Source organism: Rattus rattus, chromosome 8, assembly GCF_011064425.1.
Source record: "Rattus rattus isolate New Zealand chromosome 8, Rrattus_CSIRO_v1, whole genome shotgun sequence".
Lineage (NCBI taxonomy): Eukaryota > Metazoa > Chordata > Mammalia > Rodentia > Muridae > Rattus > Rattus rattus.
Genome location: NC_046161.1, coordinates 47,889,752 through 47,916,235, shown reverse-complemented (window position 1 = coordinate 47,916,235; position 26,484 = coordinate 47,889,752). Strand labels below are relative to the sequence as shown.

The 26,484-nt window shown below is 42.6% G+C and overlaps 1 protein-coding gene across 1 annotated transcript in view; it reads left to right on the top strand.

Annotated features, from left to right (window-relative positions):
- The window catches only part of Elmod1 (ELMO domain containing 1), a 37,300-nt gene extending 11,032 nt beyond the window's left edge, over positions 1 to 26,268 (top strand). Inside the window, exons 2-11 of the mRNA XM_032909375.1 lie at positions 981 to 1,126; positions 1,260 to 1,288; positions 2,673 to 2,770; positions 5,034 to 5,163; positions 10,442 to 10,575; positions 12,054 to 12,122; positions 12,550 to 12,573; positions 15,360 to 15,410; positions 16,568 to 16,701; positions 24,808 to 26,268. Of these exons, the coding sequence (XP_032765266.1) occupies positions 981 to 1,126; positions 1,260 to 1,288; positions 2,673 to 2,770; positions 5,034 to 5,163; positions 10,442 to 10,575; positions 12,054 to 12,122; positions 12,550 to 12,573; positions 15,360 to 15,410; positions 16,568 to 16,701; positions 24,808 to 24,980 (988 nt within the window). The 3' untranslated portion in view covers positions 24,981 to 26,268. The remainder of the gene's footprint in view (positions 1 to 980; positions 1,127 to 1,259; positions 1,289 to 2,672; positions 2,771 to 5,033; positions 5,164 to 10,441; positions 10,576 to 12,053; positions 12,123 to 12,549; positions 12,574 to 15,359; positions 15,411 to 16,567; positions 16,702 to 24,807) is intronic.
- The last annotated feature ends 216 nt before the right edge of the window (positions 26,269 to 26,484 follow it).

Genomic DNA, 26,484 nt, shown 5'->3' with positions numbered 1-26,484 from the left:
CACCAAATAGTTGGTTGTCTAATCAGTCAACTTGATGGGTCACGTTGTTAAGAATGTTAACCACTGTAGTTGATCTGAATAACCCTAAGCACATTATTTTGGAACTAATGAGAATCAAAGAACACTCAAATTTCAGAAACGACACCAGCGGGAAGTAATAGAAATAATTCCGTCTCCTAGGAACATAATGTGAAGGAATGGGTTGAACATAACACGCTGGGTGACAGGTTGTCACTGTCTCTAAAGCAAGAGTCTCTGTGAGATCTGGGACAATAGCACAAAGAAGCAGGCATTTCCATTTTTAAAAAGAAAATCTACGTTAAAAAAAAAAAAACCTAGCAAATACATGTATGCTTGGAGACAACACGATCCCTGGTTCTCTGAGGTGTCTCTGGAAAGTTTAAACCAGAGAACACTGTTCTCGTGGAGGAAGAGTAAAGGGTCTACCCCGAGAACTGATGGGGATAGGGAAGGTGTAGGGCAGAAGCAAAGGGTGCTGGGACCGGTCAGTAGCCACACAGCCGAAGGAGAACAGCAGAGGGGACACTTAGCGAGACAGGAAAGGGTGGGAGAGAGAAGGAAGGAGAAAGTGCCAGCAGTAGAAGGTGGGCAGAGGGCCTTAAGGAATTGCTGGAGGCAGGGATGGGGCTGGTGTGGGGGATGTTGGGGAAGCGGAAGAGCCATTCATCTAGGCAATGGGAGGCACACCGACCCCATGTCTCAGGCACGGCAGCATTAACACTGAACTCCAAAATACCTTAGACAAAGACGGTAGAAGAATTTCGGGGTTTTACCCTCAGCTCGTTGGCGTCGTGTAACCATAGTAACTGTCACTCTCCGGAGCGGAGTTATGAGCACCTGTGGACACTGAAATCTAACGGCTGGCTTTCTTCCCGGCTTCTTTTCTTGCTGGTGGCGGCTGCTTCTGTTCTCCTCTCCCAGCTTTCTATCGGAAGGGTGCTGTCTTTTGTTCCCCACAGGATGCTGATCCAGGTGTGCCTCTATTTCTACTGTAAATTTTTGTGGCGCTGCATGAAGTTTGTGATGCGTAAGCTCACGGGAAGGTGTGAGCTGCAAAGGATTTGCTACGGCACCAAACCCGGAGCCTCCAGAACCATGAAAATTGGTGAGCACTGAGCAGAAGGGAGGGCAGGATTCCGAGTTGGCGGGACTGGGGTTGCAATGCATACTTCAGTGTTTAAACATTCATGAAGCGTCGTTTCTAATGACATTTTTTGTGTATGTTATTGCCTTAACAGAAACGTCACTGAGAGATTCAAAAAGCAAGGTAAATAAATCATTTTCTTGCTTTTCAGTAACTTTTCACTGAGGGGCTTATATCTATCATAAAACAAAACAAAAAAAAAATGTGGAATAGTGAGGTGGCTCAGTCTGTGAAGGTAGTTTGATGTCCAGGTCCCACGTGAAAGAACGAACTCCTTCAGGTTTGTCCTCTGACTTCTATTCATACTGTGTAGAGTGTGGACCCCACACAGACATATTCGTAATGTATTTTTAAAAAACTTTAAAAACAATAAAAACTAAAATAAAAATTTCAAGAGCAAAAAAGTTATCTCTGACTAAAAGCTAATGAAACAAAGTGGTTAGCTCATTGCTAACATATGTTTTTACATATATGACAGTTTCTAGGCAGACTTGTAAAGTTTAATTTAGAATTGAATTAACTCATTTCATACTCCCTCTCAAATCATAAAATAAGAATGTAATAACAGCATTAGCTATCCAATATTTCCACAGTAATCAAACCACTTAAACTTTACACTTGAGATCAGGGAAGCCACTGTATTAATTATAAAAATAATACACAGGGCTGGAGAGAGGGCTCAGTGATTAGAAGCTCTTCGGAGGACCCACGGTGGATTCCCAGCATTCACAGGGCTCAAAGCCCTCAGTAACTCTCTTCTGACTTTCAAGTGCACTTTACACACATGGCGCACAGACACACACTCAAGCTAAACACCCATACATATAAAATAAAATAAATATTTTCAAAAATGATTACACAGTTGACCATCTACACAAGGAAAAACACTTTGTTTTTTTGCAAGAATTTTGGTAGTTTCATCTCATCTTCTTGGACTTTGGCAATCTTTAAACTGTTGGTTCTCATCCTGTAGGTTGCCCTCCCTTTGGGGTTAAATAACCCTTTCACAGGGGTGACCTAAGACCATCAGAAAACACAGATATTTACATTATGATTCAGAACAGTAGCAACATTGCAGTTATGAAGCAGCAATAAAAATAATTTTATGGTTGGGTTCACCACGACTTGAGGAACTGTGTTAAAGGGGTGCAGCCCGAGGAAGGTTGACAACCACTGCTTTAGACCGTGTCCCCAGAGCCCTCCGTCTATCAGATGGAGAGGGAAGCATGCTGGTGTAATATAAATAGCTTTAAACAGTCAACATTGGTGAGGAATGAAGCAAAGTACAAACCTTCTCTGTGCCTGATGCTTGCCAAATACCATGACCAGGAAAATGGTGCTCTCCCAGCTGTGGAAGCCCGGGAGGCATTGGAATGCAAGCACACCACACCAGCCCGCTTTCAGCGCCCGCTTTCATAGAAGTGTGGTACTTGAAGCCCCCATCCCAAGAGGTATTCTTGAAGCCATTGGTGCTAATGAAAGAAACTGACTGAAAGATGTTTTTCAGCTGTTGCAGACATCAGTGAGTGTTCATCCTGATGCTATCGAAAAGACTATTGATGACATCATGGAATTGAAAAAAATTAACCCTGACATCAATCCACAGTAAGAACTGGACTTGTATTCAAGAAATACAGAACATAGCTACTCCTACCTCTCCTTCACCCTGTCCCCCCCCCCTCTTCCTCCCCCCTCCCTCTCTCCCATTTCTCTTTAAAATAATTATCTGTAGTGTTTTGACTTTCAGATGAACAATAAGTAAAAATGGGAGCTCCTCATGTTCTTAAATGGCAGCGGCTTTAAGCTCCCGGTTTGTGAGCTTATGGCCCTGTTGCCATGAATGGAAAAGGGGATGTGCAAGCTGATATCAAAATATGTGATCAAGGAAGCCTATTGGTCAGCAGGACATTGCTTGATGTCTGTGCTTTACATTAATTGCACGTGTTCAAATCATAATGTGCTTAGGCTGGTTCTGCTCCATCCAGAACATTCCTTCAGTTCCTTCATGAATATTCCATCATGCTGGGCTGGTAATCTTAGAGACAGTTCCTACCTGCTTGTCAAGAAGACAGGCATGTGTGGGAGGCAGAGATGGTTTTTATATGAATATTTTAGAACTTTATAATTTATTCCTCTCATCTTGGGAGTATTAAAATGCATTTGGCAATGTTCCTGACATTTAAATTTAGCTTTATATTTTCCATTGGGTGCAGCAATTTTTTCAGTAAAGTTTCGACCTTAAAGGCATTAGATAGAATAAATTCTAAAGGCAGGTATATTTAGAGACACTTTGAGGTAGGAAACAATCAAACTGTCTTTTAGATCTGTGTGCATGAGGACTTCAGCTGTCACTGCTGAGAAAGACTGTTAATTAACCAAGAGGAAGACAGAGTTAAGGGGGATTTAGAATATGCTAGGCACTGCCCTATGTCTTGTTCTGCCTGGGAGTTCAGTCAGAAAAGCTCCATTTCCTCCTAGTCTCTACAACATCTGTTTGTAGTCTTGTGATTTAGAAAGCTGTACTTTTCTTCATTCGGACATTCAGGTTGACTTAACTACGTAGTAACTAGTTTTAAAACCTTCTGATGGGCTGGAGAGATGACCTTGCAGTTAGGAAGACTTAACTTTCAGAGAACCTGAGTTTGGTTCCCAGGACTCGCACGTGGTCTCACAGCCACTTCTAACTCCAGTTCCAAGGTATATGATACCCTCTTCTAGCTTCTTCAGGCATCTGCATGCACATGGTGCACATAAACTCATCAACACACGCACAGACACTAAATCTCTACTAACTTTTTAAAAACACTTTAGTTAAAATATGATTACATCATGTCCCCTTCCCCTCATCCCTCCCAACCCTCCCATGCCCTGTTCCCTCCGCTCCCTTAAATTCATGGCTTCTTCTTCTTTAATTATTACTGTTCCATATATATATTTACATATATGCATAAATACATAAATTCATTCTGCTGTGCAGTCACAGCAGAATGTGTACCATCATACGGCATCAAAAGCCATACCCCATGAGAAAAAATTGAAGGAATAGGCCTTTTTTCTAGCCCTGGAAATGAGACTCGAAGACTAAATATCATAAACTAAGTCATCCTGGCAGGGGAATGGTGGAGACAAGTCTGGTCTCGCTCTCTTGGGACACCACACACAGATGATTAGGCCACTGCCACCTCCTCTACCACCGCCACTGCTGCCTTTGTTTCTTTTGTTTTGTACAGAAAATTCCTTGTCCTGAATCCCCCGAGGGCCCCTCCCTCTTCCCTTCTCTCCCTTTCTCTTCCTCTAATACAGAGACTTGTGAAGTACATCTGATAGACCCAGCTAAAGGCTCCCTAAGGATCTACTGTCTCCTCTGCTTTCAAATCTCACGTCAAACCACCTTCCCGAAGGCCTCCCTGGGTCTTTGTTTTGGTTTGGTTTTGATTTTGGGGTGCGTTTGTTTGTTTGTTTGTTTGTTTGTTTTCCAAAACAGTTGCACTTGCACTTAAGAAAAAGCTAAAATGAAGGAAAAAGATTTTCACAGTTCAGCAAGAATTGTGCTTCTAGGCAGCCACAATGGGAAGCTGAGACAGGAGGATTGCCATGAATGTGAGGCCAGCCTAGGGCATGGAGTGAGTTCTAGGCTAGCCTGGACTGCAGCATGAGATCCTATCTGGAGAAACTAAACAAAATAAGGAGAAAAATTTCGAAGAAGGGACGGTGAATATATACATGAATATATATTCCTGCATACATACATAGGATATTTACATTGAAAGTTCTATCATACGATAGATAGTTACGAGCATCGAGTAAGCGGATGCCAACAGCCCACGGGTTCAGTGTTTTCCTCACGCTTGGTTCTTCTGTACTTTAGGTTGGGAATCTCTCTCCAGGCTTGCCTTCTGCAAATTGTGGGTTACAGAAACCTCATTGCAGATGTGGAAAAACTGCGCAGAGAACCCTACGATTCCGACAACCCCCAGCATGAAGAGATGCTTCTGAAGGTGAGTCCTTCGCTACTGTCTGCTAATGGCTGCCAAGCACTCAAGCCAGCCACTCATCTGTGCGCTGGGGGCACAAAGATGGATAGGCTGTGGGTGCCACCACAGATGGGCGGGTCCGAGTACTCTTCCTGGTTGGGTGTATAGTTTTCACCAGAAAATTCATATGAGAAATCAACCTTAAAGTCTGTCGGTCGACGTCTATAACCTGGGCAAACATCCGAGGTGATCTGTGTGGGGGAGGGGCATCTCACACTTGGCTCGAGTGTGGATTGTTTCAAATTCGTTGAAAGCTGTGGGAGAAACGAGGAGGCATTTGTCAGAGTGTCATGGGGTTTTTACTTACAACTTTAATACACGTCAAAGATGAGGAGGTTGATTTCTACTTCGGCAATGGCCCTCTGGGGAAATTACCCAAGATCCGTGTGCGGGTTATGTACTCATGTGACTTGGCAAATATTCAAGGAGGTAAAGTTTTATGCATGGTACATTAAAACTGCCGGCGAAGTGATGTGGAGTTGTAAGTACTCCTTGCTTCAAATCTTACGAAAGCTGATACTGCAGCTTCCTCAGACAGCAATAAAACTTTCCACAAAACACCAAATTACGAGGTAATTAAAGTCCAAACAAGACCAGCATTTGGAACTACTAATTAAATTTAAATGTTTTAGACATTAACTTCTAAAAATAGATGCTCTCCTGTCATCCAGTGCTTCTCTGTCTCTTCTTCATATTCAAATGGGCAATGACAAAACACAGGGAGAGGCCTGAGAGGTGGCTTAGCCATCAAGAGAGCTTGGGACTTAACGTTGGGATCCCTGTACCCACAGCAGGTGGCTCCAGCCCAAGAGAACTGATGCCCTCTTCTGACCTCTCCAGGCCCCTACACTCATGTGTGTGTAGTCATACACAGACACGTACAAATACGTAATTTAAAACAAATCTTTTAAAAGAAAAGGAAGCATTTTTTTTATATCTTATTTTAAAAAAATCAACAAATGTAATTTTTAAATGTACTTTGTGTTTTGTGTGAAAGAGTTTGTGTTTCTGGGCGTGCAAGGCCTCAAACTAACGATTCCTTTGTCTCTACTAATTAGTGCTGGGTCTGAAGTGATCATTAAAAACTGAAGAAACTTCATTCTTGGCAGTAGCATTCCTTCCTCATTCTCTCCTCTGTTAATTTTAGCTAGCCTACTAGCTGACTTCTGCCTTCTCCTATTGCCCGTCCTCCTGACCATTTTCTGATGGAGGTTGTCAATCCCAACAAAATGGTGTAATAGCCAGGATCAAGGTGCATGAAAGTGGAATGAATCAGCGTCATTAACAGCTGGTTACATGTGTCTAAAATGCTTCGCAATGGCTGAGATAAACTCAACGTTAACTGATGGCATTTGTGTGCCTGCGGTGTGGCTGGTCTCATTCGTGGGCTGGCTTATAGTAGATGTCCAGAAAGAGACAGACAGACAGACTGATGGGTGAATGCATGATCTACTATAGTTCCTTAGTGTATTAGCCAGGGCTCTATCAAGTAACAGAACTAACAATGAATATATAGATATTAAAAGGGGATTCATTTGAGTGGCTTACCAGCTATGGCTCAAGCAGTCCAACAATGGCTGTCTCCTGGTAGATCGGTAGCTGCTTATTCTACTGAACTGATGTCTCATCGGTTCCAATCTGGAGCTGGAGTCCCAGGGAATTCCTAGAGAGCTGCCAGTTTTCAGGCTATGTTGTCATCCTGAAGGAATTTGATTCATTTGATGGTTCTAGCACCAAAAAGGCTCAAGAACAAGATAGATGAACTTGCCAGTGAGACTGGAAACAAGAAAGCCAAAAACCAAAATCGTCCTTCTTCCATGACTTTATTGTGTGTGTGGGGGGGGGGGTCACCAGAAAATGTGACTCAGATTTAGGGTGGGTCCTCCCGCTTCAAATGATCCATCCAATAAAAATCTCTCACAGCTGTGCCCAGCTGCTTGGGTTTTTCTTAGTTCCAGATGTAGTCAAGTTGACAACCAAGATTAGCCTCACACTTAGCTGTATGTTAAGGTCAGCTAAAGATGGCACGGAACAGGCACCCACATCCTAGTCACTAATTTTGAGTTCATCTCAACTAGTGTAATGGACTTCAGACACATTCGAACAGTCTGTTAACTTTCATCAGTGGTCGGGACTTGAGTACGTGCACGCTATTATTCTGATGTCATGGCTAACGAATCAGGTTGGTGATTATTTCCTTGAGATATGAGAAGCTGACATTTATGTTAGTTCAGGTTCTGACTATCTATCCCATATCTAGTAGATAATAAAAGCCAGGACGTTTACCATTAAGTTCGGCATTTTTTGCTTGGCGTTTGACTGTTTCGAGACAAAGCCCCACCTGTTATTGTGAGTTGGTCCTGAACTCACTATAGAGCCAAGCCTGCCTTTTGTAGTCGTCCTCCTGCCTAAGCTTCCGAAATGCTAAGGTTAGTGAGACACCCTGGCCACTAGATTCTTTCCTTCCATCTTCTAAATACTGACAGAGAGGCTTTTGTGAGACAAACCTGGCCATCTTAATCCCAGACACCGCTGCAGCAGTGGGGAGGCCAGAGCAAGATGACTGGGGCCTGAAACTCAGTTTGGGCTGCATGAAAAATCCTTTCTCAAACAAAACAAAACATCTTCAGATTTCTGTGTACTGTAGGAGAGAGTCCATATTCTCAGAGCTGCCCTTCCTAATGTATCTCTCTGAGCTCCATCTCCTGCATCCCCGTCCATAACATACAGAGCCTTTCACCTCAGCACACCAAGTGCCCGGGAATTTGTTCATCGTTCCTGCAGTTATATTCATTATTCTGAAGGCCTCTATCCTTCCCAAACGCACACGGCAGTGGGATCTTTATCCCGCCCTTCTGGGCATTTGAAGTCCAAGTACAAAAGCTATAAAGTCAGAATATTGAAACAGTTTCTGGATGTTTGCTGTGTTCCGATCACTGCAGTAAATTCTGCACCAAGTTTTCCATGTTCACGCTCATGGTAACTTTGGGCTGACCTACTGTTTTTATCCTCCATTGGAGATGGGGGTGAGGAAAGGAAGGCTGAGCAGTTAGTGACTGTGCAAGCTCACACCGTTAGAAAGGCCCCCAACTACACACTGCTCTTCAGAGGAAGCCATGCCTGGTCCACCCTTGCGCCTGCAGAGCTTGGCCACTGTTGGTGTATAATTGCCCTAGTTCAAGCTTGGTCTTTGAGATGGGCGCTGACAAGCCTGCTTCCTACTTCACTAAATTGTTAGGCCGTGTGGGAGTCTTTCTGTTGTCCCTGGCTGCTATTCTATGACGAAGACAAAAGAAAGCAGTTACAGCAGAGGTGACGCAGCTCCCTTGCCTGAATTAACTATCAGGATCATGTACAGAGTTTGTTCACCCAGTTTAGAGCTCAGCTAACCCCAGGCTGGCCTTTAATTCTCTGTGAAACCAAGGCTGACCTTGAACTCCTGATCCACCTCCCTGCCTCCACCTGCCATGTGCTATGATTTCAGGCGTGTACCACCATGCCTGACATCTCTATACCTTTACATAAGTTGAACTGCTGTGCTGTGACACCAGCATGCATGTTGTATCTTATGACAAAGTAATATTAGCATCGTTTCTATAAAAATCACAACACATGGAAGTGAACTGCAGTGTGTGTGTGTGTGTGTGTGTGTGTGTGTGTGTGTGTGTGTTGCTCATACACAACTGTGGGTACATGTGCACATTATTTGTGGTCACCAATTTGTAGCCGTGGAGGTGAGAGGTCAACCTTGGATGCCACTCCTCAGAAACCACTCACCTTGCTTGTTGAGACAATGTTTCTCATTGACCTGGAACTAGCAAATTCCAGACTGTCACCTCCCTTGTTATATCCCCAGAACTAGAATTAAAGGCATGAGCCATTGCCCCAAGCTTTTGAACAGAATTTAGGGACTTGATCTCAGCCTGGAGAAAAGACCAAGTGCAAAGTGGTTACTGCACAAACACAAGGACCTGCCATTTAAATCTGCAGCTTCTTGCAAAAGCTCCTTGAAGCTCTCTGACCATCTAGTCTAGCTGAACCAGTGAGCTCCAGGGTCACTAAGAGCTCCCGTATCAAAACAATAAAGCAAGATAAAGACCAACTGAGGAAGACAATGCCAACCTCTGGCCTCACTCTGAACAGACGTGTGCAACATGTTTGCACACATGCACACACAATCACACACTGACACACGTAACCACCACATACACACACAAAGAAATAAAATACAATAATTTAAATGTATATAATATTTGTGGGGTTGGAGAGATGACTTAGCAATTAAGAACACTTCCTACTCTTCCATAGGATCCAAACTCGATTCCCAGCACCTACAACAGGAGGCTCAGAGGTGCATTTATGTCTGAGCATTACACACATGTAGAGAACCATGAACATCAATATGGCCGTCCTCCATTGACCTATCTCTATCAGTACGTTGTGTGATAAACCTAGTTTCTACAGAAAACCTGGAAAATAAACTGAATTTATAATGCAGTGAAGAGTATAATGTTCCGAATTTGTATTTTTCCACTGGTAAATATAGTTGATTTTGAATGGAATTATTTCAGGCAACTCTTCGAGATGCTAATGTTTTTCGGGGTTCACTCATGAACGATGCTGATGTTTCTTCATCCAGCTGTATGATATTTTTGCCCTTATGCCTGTCACAGAAAGACCTAAGAAGTAAACCTCAAGCCAGCCCGTTACTGTTTGTGCTGATAGCGTTCATGCTGAGAATACTGGTGTAATGTTAGAGAAGGGTTTCTGTGGAGCTGGACAGCAAGTGACCGAATGTTCCAATCTCCCTTTTCCCTGTAGATTTCATATTTTAGAGGCCCCGCCCCAAAGAGCATTTCTGCGAGCTATTATTTATCTCTTTACCTCATTTAATTAGGAACACAAATATAAAGGTTTAAAACACTGGACTATACATGTACTCATTCCGTTGTCTTCAAAACAACAACCCCACAACAGCATTGTACAGCTCACTCTTGAGATGAGAGTAAAGGCCTATAGCCTCTCGCTCTTAGTGTGAAATAACTTCTTTTGCTTTGTTTTCTTTTAATCATCCAACCCAGACAGGTGTTGGGTCACCTTTGAGAACTGCTATCGTAATACTTGTGCACATATTCACTTTTGAAAATCTCCTTGTCAGAATACAGCTCACAGCATCTGAGCCAATAAGACAGGGCGCTGTGTGTGCACACCCATGAACGGCTCTCTTCTCTTCCGTCTCCAGCTATGGAAGTTCCTGAAGCCCAACACTCCACTGGAGTCTCGGATTTCTAAGCAGTGGTGTGAGATTGGCTTCCAAGGTGATGATCCGAAAACAGATTTTCGAGGAATGGGTCTTCTGGGACTTTACAATTTGCAGTGAGTAAAATAAGGAATAGTCGAGCATTAAAGCAATGGGCTGGTCTGCTGGGGTTGAAATTGCAAAGAGGGGCTATCGCTTCCAAAAGTCCAGTCCCAGGAGATGCCAGAAGAAGATGTGTGTCCTCTGAAGAGAGAATTGGGTTCCTACGATTTTAAAACTTGCCAGCACCTTGCCTCGCCTTGCCTATGTTTCAACAGACTTCATAGAAATATTTAAAGCCACTCTTAGATATGTACTTTTAGATTCTTTTTATTATGAAAAACTTTAAGCCACATGCAAAAACACAGCCCCTTACATTGATGACCTGAATTCAAAAACTGAGACATTAGTTTTAGACCAAAAAAAAAAAAGTTAATGAAAATCCTAGACTGTTCGTCATTTCCCATCTCTCATTTCAATCTTTACCTTCAAAATAAACGATCAATCCTGGGCCCTGAAATGCTTCGGCAGGGACAATTGCAGGCCGCCTTATTCAATGACCTGGGTTTGAGGCTAGAGACCTACATTGTGGGAAGAGAGAACTGATCGTTAAGTTATCCTCTGACCTCCACATGTGCACAGACGCACAAAACAAATAAATAAATCTAAAATGGCTGCCTTGAATTTTCCCTGTGCCCCTTCAGATTTCTATAATAAGTCATATAGGCAAGCATTAGTAATTTTGCTATAGCTTCATTATTGCCCGTGTTAAATACTTAATGAAGCGCTTTGGAGGTTGTGTGAGTTTTTGCGTGTTTTATGAAAGCTCATTGCTAATTCCTCCCCCTCCCCAAGGTGGAAATTTAGTTGCTTATTAACATCCCTAAGTCCTATGAGACGTTTTCTAATCATCAAGAATACAGTGTGACTGCTTTCTAAGAAAGATGCATTTGATCTGGGCACCATGGCTCATACCTGTAATCCTAACTCTTGGGAGACGGGAGATCAAGGGGATCAGGGCTCACCCTTGGCTGTCTAATGGGGTCAATGCCAACCTGAGCTGCAGAGGCACTGTGGAAAGGAAAGAAGACAAGAGGAGAAGACAGAAGGAAAAAAGGAAGGAAGAGAGAGAAAGAAAGTGTGGGTACAGGAAGGATAAGAAAAGGGGAAAGGGAGGGGAGAGGAGAAGAGGAAGTGGAGGGGAAGAGAGAGGAAGAAAGAGGAGGGGAGGGGAACGAGAGGAGAGGGGAGGGAAGGGAAGGGAAGGAGAGAGAAGGGAAGGGAAGGGACCATAGACCCTTTGCCATGTTGCTTCTCTCCTTTTGCCCCTGGGGGTCTTCATTCCATTCAATCACCTGACCCCTTATCTATAACGCTCAGTTATATACGTGGCTCCCTGGGTAGTAATGAAGTTCATAATTAAGTTTTCAAGTCTGTTGGCTCCAGAAGAGTGAGAGTCTCGTGCCAGTGTCTACCTGTGAGTGCCAAGTGCCCCTCACCCACCACGTGAGGGTGGCTGTCTGACAGTCACGGTGTTCCTTCCCTCTGCCCGCAGATATTTCGCAGAACGGGATGCCACGGTAGCTCAGCAAGTTCTGAGTGACTCTGTCCATCCAAAATGCAGGTAATTGTTCAAAATAAAAGATGGGTTGGGTTTTTGGATTAGGAAATATCATTTCTCACGTGGATCTGAAGAGAATATCAGCAGAGCCAGCTCACGGGAAGCCAAACTTAAAGTGCTCTCTCTAGCCCTTCTGACAGGTGCTAAACAAAAAGGTTAGTTCTTCAGATGTGCATTTCAGGATTTAGAATGTGGAGTGGTGTCCTTCAAGTAAGTGTCTGTCAAGAGCGTCTAGGACAATTCAAAGGTGAGCATGGAGGCACAAACACGCAGGAAAGAAGTCAGAGACAAGAGAGAGCTGTGGGCATAGAGGGAAATGGAAGTCAGGAGGTCTAAGACCAACAGAGAGAGTGATTTACAAAGGCTCTTTTCTTTCAAAGTTCAGAACTGTATTTGCATTTCATTTACTTGATTTTTTTTTCCTTTGAAGGGATATCACTAAGGAGGAAATAAGGTATTTTTCTTTGTTTTTGTGTTTTGTTTTTATTCTATTTTAGAATGAGTAGGTTAAGAATTTCTAAAAATAAGCAGATTTATGGAAAACACTTAAAGGCAAACATTACCAACTTTTAATGTGATATAGTCTATAATTTGTGGGCTGCATTTTTATGAGCTAAAAGCCAAACTGATCTAATCTAATGAAGGGGTCAAGAAGCCAGAACTATAACTGGTTTGAAGGACATTTAATCCTTTCTTTTAAAAAGATGAACATCCCTCACACATGACCTAATCCCCTCAAGAGACATTTTACTTGGACATTTTTTTTTTGCACAGTGAAAAATTGATCTTTGATTAGTAATTGTTTGAGACACAGTCTCAAAAAAAATTATGTAGCTATGAATGGCTTGGTGTTCACTATGTAGACCAGGCTGGCCTCAAACTCACAGATCCACCTGGCTCTGTCTCCTGAGTGCTCGATTCAGAGTGTTCACCACTCCTGGCTTGACTGATGTATTTCTAACTTGATCATTCTGAGGAGTAGCTCTTCTCATAGGAGTTCCTTCGATTTTGCCAAGTTCCATGAGGTTTTATTTTGTCCTCCGCCTGATAACGCTTAATTATTTCTAGCTAAACAAACGTAAAGTTTTATTATAGCGGTCTGAAGATTCAGGAGTCGGTTGACTTGGGTTTATTTCACTGATGTTACTATGATTTTCCTCCTGGCTCCATTTGGCTAAGGCTCACTAAAAATTACATTACTTTCCCAAACTTGTGTTTATAGCCTTTTATAAGATTAAAATTTATTTTCTGTACTTTTATTTATTTTATGAAAAACGTTAACATCAGCTAGCTGCTTCTTGATAGATTACATGATCAAACTCAAGCTATTATGGCTTTTAAACCATATCTTCCAGATTGCATAGCTCTACATCATGAGCCTCTGAACTCCCTGTAATTAAAGTTGACTGGGAGTCTGTGTGTCTTTCCAAGTGGTGTTTCTGGATCAGAACCAGAAGCCATGGATGGTCTGTGATCTGCTTAAAAAATTTTTTTTGAAAACCATTGAAGGGAGATTAATTTCATCAGTGAGCCATCCTCCAGCAAGGGGAGGTTAGGCAGAGGCTTCACAATTGTGGCTCCTCGTGGCTGAAGAAACTGTGGACAACTCTTAAAACTGTATGGGTGCTGGGTAGGAACCTAGTTTATCCCTCAAGCTACAATCCAGTCAAAGAGAAAAAGGCTTTTGTATTAGTTCCTTCAAACTGGTGATGGTCACCAAATGTGAATCAGAAGGGTTTGGAAATGCTAACATATTTCTTCTATAACTGCCGGAAAGAGATATGTTTTGAGGTCTATGGAACCCTACACATTTCAGATTTTCAAGAATGAGACAAAAATATATGTACTAAGAATAGTTCCAAGACGCTCTTCAGCAAGCATGATACATTGTTGCCTTTGGGACTATTCATAGAGTCCTAAAGGAACTTGGTGGATAAAGGTAGATACAATTTAAAGAAGAGAATTATGCCTGTTGATTTTTGTTTGTTTATCTGGGAAATACCTTATCGGTAGTCAAATAAGTGGAAGCTACTTGGCCTTGTCTTACATTTCAAATGCAGACAAGATTTCATTTAAGGAATGTAGAGACAAGATTTATAGATGCACTATGGACTTTCAAAACTTTGTTGAAGAGGAAATGGATACTTACCAGTTTTTAAATTTCACACGTAATTTAATTCATGACTCTTTTTTTGAGAAATAAAACGTTCCTGGTGCCTCTTTAGTTTGTTGGTTAGGAACCATACTTTTAGAATAGGAATATTTTAACACGAATTCCAGCAGTGATTCGGCATTGTACCCAGTCATTCAGAGTAGAAACTCATATGTTATGTAGCAGAGGACGGCCTTGTTGGGTACCAATGGGAGGAGAAACCCTTTGTCCTGCCGAGGCTTGACCCTCCCCCAACCCAGTGTAGGGGAATGTCAGGGCCAGGAGGCAGGAAGGTGTGGGTGGATGGGTAGGGGAACACCCTCATAGAAGAAGGGGTGGGGGATAGGATAGGGGGTTTATGGATGGGAAACTGGAAGAAGGGAATAACATTTGAAATGTAAATAAAAAATCTAATAAAAAATGCAACCACACTAAAAAAAAGAAAAAGAAAACACATGCATTTAAATATCCTATTCTCTCTGTGTGTGTCTCTCTGTCTCTCTGTCTCTGTCTCTCTCTGTCTCTCTCTGTCTCTCTTTCTCTCTCTCTCTCTCTCTCTCTCTCTCTCTCTCTCTCTCTCTCTCTCTCTCTCTGTCTCCCCCCTTCTGTGTTGTGTTATTACATGAGTGTTTGCAGTGTGCCATTTGCCGTTTGCTCTAGAAAATTCTTTTTTCCTGCTTGGATGGATTAAAAAATTGCATGTAACTCCGATGCTAAAGTCTGTTTGTTTTTGAGGCAAGGTCTTACTATGTAGCCCAGACCAACCTTCAAAATTCAAAATCTTCTTATGTTATGTTACATTGACATTAAAACTGTCAACTCTATGTGTATGTACACTAGCTAAAACTGGTCAGTTTGAATGTATCAACTCTAAAAGCAACAATGTGAATGGAGGTGGATGGGATTACAGGTGTGTGATGCAAAGCTTATACTGTTGCTCTTAGCAGTGATATATTCAGACTTCGTGTGACAATAGGGTTACATATATATCCCTATGTGCAGTTAACAGTTTAGTATAAGCGGTCAAGGGGAGCAAGAATAAATTAAGCATATTAAGTGTTAATTTGTTTGTTCGTTCTTTCTTTCAGCAAATTCAGCAAAACAGAATGGGAAAAGAAAAAGATGGATAAAGCAATTGGGTAAGTGTGGGGTTGTACATGCAAACCTTTAGCCCTGGCCCAGAGACAGCAAAACTGGGTTTGCTTCCCAGCACCTAAATGGTAATTCATACTGTCTGTAACTCCAGTTCCAGGAGATCTTATGCCTTTTTCTTGCCTCCATGGGAAAAGGCACTCATGTGGCATGCAGATTTATATATAAACAACACTAATACTCATAAAAATAATAAAGCAAATTGTGAAAATTATCTTAAATTTTTACTTTAGGTACCTAACAACATGGCTTAGCAGGAAAGGTACTTGCCACTGAGCCTGATAATCTCAGTTTGATCCCTGGAACCTATATGTAGAAGGAAAGGATGTTCAAATCGTCTCCTGACCTACACACACACACACACACACACACACACACACATATACATATACACACATGTAGCACATAAGATCACATGCTCACACAAACGAATAAACAAACAAATTAACCAATGTTATTAATGACCTATTTCATTAGAATCATTTTTATGCTGGACATTTTTATGCTAAACAGAGAGAATTTAAGTTTTCTCTTCCCTTCCTGTAGAAGAATCTTTCTCATTAAAAATTTAAATTTAGAAAAAAAGAGGCATATTGACCAGAGCTCGGCCTTGCATATCTATAGTAACCAGCAGAGCTCTTCATTCTAGCCATTTCTCCACTCACACGTGTGCACCCACACTAAATCTCGGTGTGTTCTATGCATGTATCTTGCTTTAAAGTCTCTAAGGATACAAGTTTAGCTAGCTATAAAATTACCATAATTTAGTTAGCACTAAAATTTTCCATAATTTCTTTAGGAATCTTTTTAGCATATCTGAGCAATTTCTGTGTCTCACCATGATAAATAATGCTGTAATAGATAGTTTTATATCTAAGGCTTTGTCAACTTTGGACACTGACCTACCACGTGTTTGGGAATGGAATTGCCAAGTCAAGTTTCAAGCATGGAAACTCTCGATTCTTTAGCACATGCTACTGAAACTTTGCGATAGAGTTAAAAGACAAGGCTTGAAATGCTAGAGATGACTGGGCAGCTTGCTGCTCTGATGACTTCATAGGAATTTAGAACTCAGGTTATCCGTTTTCGAAGTGCTTCAACCCCATGTTGCAACGCTTTTGGATTTTGTGGACCCTACCTGCAGGTACTCCTTTGCAATCGTGGGCATCAATATCACCGAACTGGCATATAATCTGCTCGTGAGCGGCGCTCTGAAAACACATTTCTACAACATCGCTCCTGAAGCTCCAACACTGTCTCACTTCCAGCAAACGTTCTGTGAGTGTCTATTGTTTAATTATCAGTATGGGTTTCTATAGAGCCTTCCAGACAAGGGTCAAAGGTGAGAGGTCAACTGTGAAGGAGCTACCTTAGGCCCTTTGAGGAAGTATCTTTGCTTTTAACTTTTTTGTTTCTTTATTTTCTCATTGAAACACCTATGCTTATACTTCTCGGCATCGTGGATGTTTCTTTTTCCAGCTTTTACATGAGATACAAGGTGTCAACTTCGGGTCTGCCTTTTGTCTGTCTCCCTCTGATCTAACATGGCTTAACACTGAGGAATGCAACTCTAAAGACAGCCTGAGTTGACTACCAGGTCAGATGTTTTGACAGAAAGGAAATTCACAAGATTAGAAAGCAATGTTGAAAGACTTGCCTAGAATGTAGATAAAAAAGAATTTTTATGAAAAGTTTTTTTTAAAAAAAAGGGAAGGTGGAAAAAAATCAGGCCAGCAAGATGGCTTTGTGGGTGAAGACACTTGCTAAGCCTAAAGATCATCTGGGTTTGATCCCCAAGACCCACAAGATAGAAGGTGAGAACCAACTCTTACCAGTTGTCTTCCACATATGCACTGTCGTGCATACAGGCACAAGCATGCCCGTGCATACACACATTAAATTAATTAATTGATTAATTAATATGATAAAGCTTCAGGCCTGAAGGATGGGTTTTCTTATTTTAAGGTCTAAACACCAACATAACAGATTAAAATCTACCAAACCCAGGTCTATGTCACTGTGCGACATTATGACATTGTAAAGAGATCATCCTGAAATTTTCTAAAACTGTCACTCAAAAGCTTTAGAGCTGAGATTATACCAGACCTCTCATGATCGGCATTTTATTCTACAATACCATGAGTGGTGACTACAAAAACTTAAGACGATTTACAATTTAAAATTTTATCCCCAGTCTCACTTATCAATTGAGTATTGAGTGTCAAAATAGGACAGACTTTTTTTTTTAAATAAATGCAGGTCTTCAGTATTTTTACTTCCCCATAACTTGACCAGGAAACTCCTGAAAAATATAACATTTCCCCCCAAAATAAAAAGAGTTATTCTGGGAAGAATAAATGAACCTAGACAACAGAAGATCTTTCCAGAAGGAAAGTGAAGGGACCCTTCAGATGAAGGAAAGGGCCCCAAGGAAGGTCCAACATGACAGACTGAGAACAGGTATGGGTTTTGACAAAGCTCTGGAATTGAGAGAGCATTCACCGTGTTCTGACACATCTCCGATGCGTTTGGCATCCTTGGAGAAAGGGGTTTGTGATGAAATGAATTGGGAAACTAAGTAAATGAACGAAGCAGGCAGTTAGTACTTGGTTAAGAAAACAGTGGGAAATGAGTATGGCTGGATCCGTGCACAGGAGTTAAAAACCTTATGTTCTGTAAATAGGAGTTTCAAAGGCAGCCCCCAAATGGGATGCAGCTTACCTGGAGCTGGCAAAAGAGTCAGCTGACACCACAATATAACAAGGGTCAGGAGAGGAGAAGTTACTGTCTTTTACAGGGCTTTGTTTTCCCATCAAGACATAGTACACTATCGAACACTGAACAGTGCAAATATAACTGATAAGAATGAAAAGGGTATTTAAAGAAAGATTTACTCCATAGCTTGTCAGTAGAAAAGTTAAGTCCCTCACGTGACATTTCGTAGCCCCTGTTTTGACCACCGGGTGAATATATTCACTCCTGGAACTATTCTAACTCCAAAAGATATTACTGGGATTTCCCTGCAGATCAAGGTGTGCACTGAAGAGCTGTGGCCTCTAAACCAGTAAGAAGTACAACACAGTGGGAAGTAAAGATACCATGTTAGAACACTGCGAAGGTATATTGCTACCATCGCCCGCCCAGTCTGAGAGGAGAGAGAGCTCCCTACAGCAGTGCCGCTTTCCGTGAACACCAAAGGGTGAGGGGCAGAAAGTAAAGTGGTGGAAGCTGAGTGGTCCAGCCAGAGATATGTCAAGGACACAGGCTGTAAGGCAGGAGAGAACAGCGGATCCAAGCAGTCGAGAGGGGAGTATTGATTAGATATGATACATGAAATGGGAGAGAAGAATTCAAAATGGACCCTACAGGACTTTGAGGCACATTAGAGAACATAAACAGAACCGCTAACAGACAAGAGCTCGCACACTCTGTCTCCTTAGCCTTGTTTAAGTTCCCCTATACTAGACTTCCCATCTTTCTTAGAGAAATCGTGCGAGCTCTTGTAAGGGAAAATACAATGGGTTTAATTTAAGGCAAACCGAAGGCAAGTTCCTCTGGGGAAATCTATTCAGAGATACAAAAGGAATGGACATTTCTATGAGATGCCATAGAGCCCTGGTGGGTTAGACCCAATCTGCCTACAGACTTTTAATTCATCTGCTTGGAGTTAAAAATCAGAAGCACACAGCAACCAACATCTCCCAGGGGGAAAACTAGCATTTAAGGGTAGAAGTAGATGTTTTGTTCATTTGATGATATATGATGTTGAGAATTGGTATCTAGAAGAGAATGTTTAGTAACTATACAGTGGGTAGATGGATGGATGGATGGATGGACAGATGGACATATAAGATTCTACAATAAATGATCCTTTTTTCAGGGGAGAAGAGGGTGTAGCCGATATGGAAATGTTTTACCCAATTGATAGGTTATTTCGAAAGGGTCCTAGCCCAGATAAGAAATCACACAGCAGAATCTTATTTCTCAGGATACTCTTCAGGTTGCAGAAGGAGCAGCAGTCCCTAACAGATGGGGTTACATGGACAGAGAGAGTGGGCATGGTTAGAAGAGGCACACCGTGCCCTGGATTCATTGTCCCTCCGTTGGGCACGGTCACGTCTGCACATCGCCGCTGTAATACGCTCAGTTACCTGCGTCCTCGCACGTGCCTTTGCTTTCTACTCGCGGGAAGGATGCGGCGAGGCAAAGCCAAGACACATCTAAGCAGCAATAAATAGGCAGCAGGCTTCAGATGGCGAGGCAAATTAGTATTCAAAACAAGTGTTTCATCTAGAGGAAAGGAAATAAGATTGTAATGGCTCTGTCGTCCCGACTTTACGTCTTAGCGAACGCTCGCTGCCAAGGCGCTGTGCTGTAAAGACGACGTCCAGTCTAAAGCTCCGGTGAGCACAGAGCCCACCTGCAGTGGGGCAAGGCCAGGGGGAGCCCAGAAGAGGGAGGGGGTTGTCTTTTCTCTGACCTTCAGGAGAAGGAACTATTACGCAGAAATGAGCACCGGAGGAACAGAAGGCACCGGGAGAGGCAGCCCGTGCCGACGATGCCACGACAGCCTGTTTCAGCCCTGGCACCAGCTGCTCACGGTGCGACTGTGCACTGTTCAAGCCTCCCGAGTGAACCCCGTGCCCGCATCTGTAAGACAGAGATAGAAAATCTTCCTGGACACCTCACAGCACTGGCATGAATGAAATCGATAACCAGAAGCAGTAGATTGGCTCCGTTCTCTCCCTCCCCTCTCCACACTACTTTGTTAGCTTTCTCAGATAACCAATCATTGTCAGAAATCGAATACCCATCTCTTTCTCTCCAAAAGACAGAGAATTAGGAAACATGAGAACTCTACCTTTCTCTTCATCCTCAGTGCCTAATAGTGTATCAGTTACGTGCATAATTGGTAGATGGGTCGATCAGACAACTGGCCAAGTGAATCTTTGAATGCTGTGTAATAATCCATACATGACAGAGTAATATGCACTTTGGGAACCAGGTCACCGTTCCTGTATCTTATTACTGCAATGGTGTTATATAGTCTCTCTTCATTTCCTAGTAATATGGGGAGAGTCTCGGCGAATCTGTCTCCAGGATTTATAGTTCTCATTTGTACTTATAGAGAAAGTACATAGTGTCAGACTGTGAAGCACCATCACTCCCGGAGATGGTCTTCTGTAGTTGTGCACAAGAGAAAAATGGGGGAAAGCACCGTGTTTGAGTTCTTCTAGAACTACGTGATGTATTTCATCCCCTGAAGAGCAAGATGGGTGTCTGCACAGTGTAGAAAAGTGGGCATCCTTATGTGTACCACAGAAAAACAAATCATTCGGTAAAAGGAGGTAGAGGTGCTGCGTGTTCTGATTTGACGGTCCACATCCCACTCGTGCATCAAATCATCACATTGTACCATGGGGATGGAGTCAGAAATCAGATTCGTAAGCTGGTTTTCACACTATTTGTTTTTGTCACTGTCAACAGGAGTATGCTCATGAGACGGATGGTTTCAACTTTTAACATTAGAGCTCTGACTCTCACCCACAGCCAAACACTAGGCAGACAGAACGTGAGGAACCTGGTGGAAGAGGGGGAGGAAGGATTATCAGTTCCAGAGAGAACAAGAACACCGAGAGCTATGCCTGCAGAATCAACAGCAGGCTCCCAGGGGCTCTCAGAGACTACACCAGGGAGCCTGTAGAGGGCAGCACTAGGTCCTCTGCATATGTGTTATGGTTGTAGTTTGGTGTTATCTGTGGGACTCCTAACAGTGGGAGTGGGGGCTATCTCAGGCTCTTTTGACAGCATTTGGGACCATTTACCTCCTGCAGGGTTGCCTCATGACCAGCCTTGATATTGAGGACATGTGCCTGCTTTGCTGTGTTTGCATGGTATCCCAGTGAGGCCTACTTTCTCTAAAGGGAAACAGAGGAGAAGTGGGTATGAGAGAAAGGGGGGCTGGGGGGAGGGACTAGGAGAAGAAGAGGGAGGGGAAACTGTGATCAGTTGTAATATATGAGAAAAGAATAAATAAATAAGAAAAAAAGCAATCTGGCACTCCTAGCAGGAATAGCTCAAGTACGTTTATGCGAGCTCAAAGACCCACTGGGGAAAGTTACCTCTGCATTTTATATATTAAGAAGAGAAGAAATTGTGAGTTCTCACTCACTTCTTTTATAACCTTGTCAGTTGAAACATTCCTAGAAAAACGTCTGGGATTGGAGTGGTTTATAAAGATGGAGACTTTCGGACCTAAAGTTTTTAAACTTCAGTGATATGTGATAAATTCTTGCACGTTTAACAAATTACTCCAGGTTATTCCTGAGATATTTTGGGACCTTTGCCACGCGGTGAAATGGATGGAGGATTGCATTCTTTGGGGTGGGTAAGATGCAGGGATCGGAAAACGTAGTGCTGAAACAAATAGGACAAAGAGGGTCCATCTCCATCGCTCACTCACTGCGCATGCGCTATGATGTCAGACCCTGAAAAGGAGATGAGCAAGCGCACTGGGCACGCTACAAGTGTCAGAGAAGGGCTAGCTTTGTTCCGTGAAGTATAGGCCAACAGCTTTCTGCTCAAGAACCTTCTAAGAATCTCGGGATGAAGCAGGGGAATTACAAATTAAAGTCTAGCTGGGACTGCATACCAAGGCCTTTTTAAAAAATACAAAACGCAAAAAATTCCCTCATCTGTGTAACTGTCAATGTTGTTCCTGGAGATGCCCAAGCCTGGAAGCAGCCTTGGGCCACATCATACGAGTGGAAACGGATGGGTAAGATGCAAGACGGTGGGTTTGATTTCGCCGTTTTCCTGGTAGTCAGCCTCCGTGTAGCCTCAAGGCCAGCTGGGTAAGGGAGAAAATACCTCCATCAGAAACGTTAATAAGGGCTGGATAGATGGCTCAGTGGTTAAGAGCACTGACTGCTCTTCCAAAGGTCCTGAGTTCAATTCCCAGCAACCACATGGTGGCTCACAACCATCTGTAATGGGGATCTGATGCCCTCTCCTGGTGTGTCTGCAGCTATAGTGTACTTATATAATATATATAATAAATAAATAAATATTAAAAAAGAAATGTTAATAAGCAGTATTTTCCATTGACCTGAGAGGAGGGGAATGGGGCTGGAGATGTAGTTGGCCTGGTCGAGTGTTTTAGCACACACAAGGCTCTAGGTCCAAGCCCCAGTACTCCATAAACCAGGCGGGATAATGTGCTGGGGAGGTGCAGACAGGAGGATCAGGCAAGCGTTCAAGGTCTTCTGCACCTTAGGGAGTTCAAGGTCAGACTGATCTGCAAGAGACCTTGTCAAAAGAAAAAAGAGAAGAAATAGGACAGAATAGACAATCCAAAATAAATATAAAATAATTGCTCCCTCAACCATCTGTCCTGCACCTTAGTGACTGAGTTCTTAAAAATATGCAAATATTCTTAAACAAGCAATGGGGAGGGATGAGAGGGGTGAGCGGGTGAGAACGGGTCACCATCGAGATGTGCACTGGGGAAGGACACCTCAAATATTGTGCAGTGAGATAGGAGTCAATGATGTCTTAAACCTGTTTATAGGATTATGTTAAAAGTGTTTGCATACATTGTCAGTTGCACGGGGAAAGCTGTTGGTTTTCCTTTGGTATTCAGTTGAGGGTGTTTGTTCTGTGTTCTCTTCCTACGCCCCCCGCCCTGTTCCTTCCCCTGCTCCTTCCTCCTGGTTTCATTTTATATGTGAAAGTAAAAGAATGGAGATCCAACCAGCATCCTCCCCAGGGTTCTGGTTCTATTTCTTTGCACCTTCCAAATTTAAAACAAAGAACAACTTCATAGCATTCACTTCTTCTTTCTTTTTTTTTTAAAACTGGGATTGCTTTCTTATTTATGTTATTATTTTCTATTTACTATATATTTATTATTTTAGAAGGAGGTCTGCAGTTGCATCTGGGTTCCCTAAATACAAATACGTGATATTGCCTCTTAAAGGAAGTATTCACATGTTAGTGTTTTAGATGTGTGTGAAAGCATGCAATGGGGCAGAAAGAAAGGGGAGAGAGAAACAATAAACAGATTCAAATACGTGACCTTTACTCCCCAGAAGTGTCCGTCCCAGAGTGTTCATAGATAAGAGCTTTGGAAGACAAGAATTTGGGACCACATAAGGAGTCTGCAGCTCAGACCTGATTTACAATTCTTACCGTCTCGTAATAGGTGGTTCAATGCACCTGTCTGATGTGTCTGAGTAATTTAATACTTTAGTTAAATTGAATGCCGAGAGGAAAAAAGGCAGAGTGGAGTAATTCTGAAAGGCTGGACTATTGCATTAGCTTAGTTGGAATGAGAAGGACGAAGGAGTCACTGTCACCCTTTTAGAGTTGGTTTTTGGGATTTAGGGAGATGGCTTACTGGATAGATCACTTGCTCTGCAAACACAAGGGCCAGTGTTCAGAGACCCCGAGCCCTTATAAATCCCAAGTGGGCATCGTAGTCCATCTGCAGTCCCAGTGCTCAGAAGACATAGAGTGTGGAATCCCCAGAATAAGGTAGCTAGCTAGACTGACTGAAGTGGCAAGTCTGGGTTCCAGTGAGAGGCTAGGCCTTGATGTATAAGATGGAGAGAAGACACCCATTATCCCCTGACCTCCACAAACACGCACACACACATGCTCACACCCACGTACCTGAAAACACACATACACAGATAACTGTAATTCTAAACATTTGGAAATATTCTTTTGAAATATTTGAAAATAACCCAGCCAAGCACATGGGGGTGGGGGGGTGGATCTCTGTGAGTTGAGGCCAGCCTGATCTACAGAGCAAGTTCCATGCCAGCCAGAGACCTTGCTGAGAGAGAGAGAGAGAGAGAGAGAGAGAGAGAGAGAGAGAGAGAGAGAGAGAGAGAGAATGAACAATGAGCTAGAGAGATGCTAGGTGGTTAAGAGCTCTGACTGCCCTTCCAGAGGATCCAATTTCGATTCCCAGCAACCACACAGCAGCTCACAGCTGTAACTTCAGGTCCAGGGGATGCAATGCCCTCTTCTGGCCTCCAGGAGACACCACACCGTGTTGTGGTGCACAAACATACATAAAAGGCAGATACTTATCAACATTTAAATTTTTTTCTTTAAGGAAATATGATTCATATTTAGGAGGTGACCAAATTGTTTTGTTCTCCTGCTTTGTGGGGTAAAAATGTTCTCTGATACTAGCTGCAAAGGGAGAAAATTACCGGCAGCGTGGTAGCTTCCACTCCACTGGTCTCACTATAATTTGGAGTTTTCTGTGGCCTCCGTGAAGACTGCTGTGCTGGCCTAACTCACCCGCTGTGGCTTGGAACGGGGCTAAGGGCGGTTACCTTGCAGACTTACCACTGTCTTTTTCCCTAACAGGCTATTTGATGCACGAGTTTCACAAGTTTTGGATTGAAGAGGACCCCATGGACATAATGGAATTTAACCGCGTGCGGGAGAAATTCCGCAAGAGGATCATAAAACAGCTGCAGAACCCAGACATGGCGCTGTGCCCACATTTCGCTGCCTCTGAAGGTTTAATCAACATGTAGTGCCCACACTGGTTTCAATGGATACCCCTGAACACTGCCTCATTGTCATCTTAGGTCTCTGCTTAGGTGACGGCTCACGCACCTAATGCACATAAGTGATTATATATATATATATATATATATATATATATATATATATATATATATGCATGCCTTTTGGTACAGTATTTTCATCTCTTGGTCATTATTCCAAGATCCCCCCAAATATCACCATTCTGGAGTGTCCGCCCTCCAGCGACTGCTCACATTGTGGCATCCTGCAGTGTTGACATCTGTCCTTGGCACCCAGGTTTGAAGAAAGTTTTCTATTTTTTTAGATTTTTTTTCTCTCCCCCCCTCATCATTCAAATATTAAAAACATGTGATAATTCCCTAGCTGTAATTTGTACGTAAGAGAGTTAGCTGAATCTTGTTCCGTGTTCATATTTATTAAAAAAAAAAATGTTTCACGAAGACTGCTGCTAGCCTCTCAAGACGGGCTTGTGCTTGGACCTCACCTGGGTAACATGTAAGACTTGAAAGTCATACAGACGCGTGAGAAGCCAAACTCTTCCTCCACATAGAACAGCTGCGCTTCGCCAGGAGGTAACAAGGCCAGACGACGTCAGCTTCAAACCGGAAGCATCCTCCAGTGACATCCTGCAGAACTGGTAGCCTAACCTAACCACAGTCGCAACTGGGTCATAGCCATCAGGATAGGAAACTATCGTGTCCCCATCACTACATGGCTTGGATGTCAAAATATGTATACGATGCTTGGAGCCCCAGAAAAGAAGCCATTATCTTTCCGAGGCTGCGAAAGGTTTCTCACTACCTGACTCTTGCTGAACCCATACTTAGTTCTTAGCACTCCCCAGATCTCAGTATCCTTGCTTAGGGATTGAGTGCTGACTGCTTTGTTTCTATCTTGGGGGTGGGGAGGCAATATTTTAAAATTGTTTGCAAGAAAAATGTGCTACAACGCAGGAACCTAAGGGATGATATCATGCACTATTTCTTGAAATTAGCGTCCTTATATCAGCGGAAGAAGTTGCTGGGAAGGAGAAAAACAAAATCATCCTCAAACAACTGAGAATCATCTTCTTTCAAATGTGATTTAGTTTGGAATTATGACTGTAGTCTGTTGAATAGTGTTTACCATGGTGTTTCATACCTGTGGTATTTTATACTTTGGGACGATCGATTTTAGTATTATTAGATGTTTGTGTAATCACTTGCTTATTTAAATAAATTTTGAGTACTGCCTAACTGTCAGGATATGAATAAATTGCATATCATTCTACAGTAATGGAGAGTGGGTTTCATTCTGATGCCTTTGTGCTCTGTAGGTCTTAAGAGATGCAAATGTATGAGTGGGTAGAATGTCAAAGACAAGCAACTGTGTATAAATCACTGCCTCTCAGAGCAGCCAGGTGTAATTCAGAATGTGATACGGCTGAGAGATTTCCTTAATCTTAAGGTCCGGTGATGTTGCGTGAAATATTAAAAATGCACCCATGCTAGC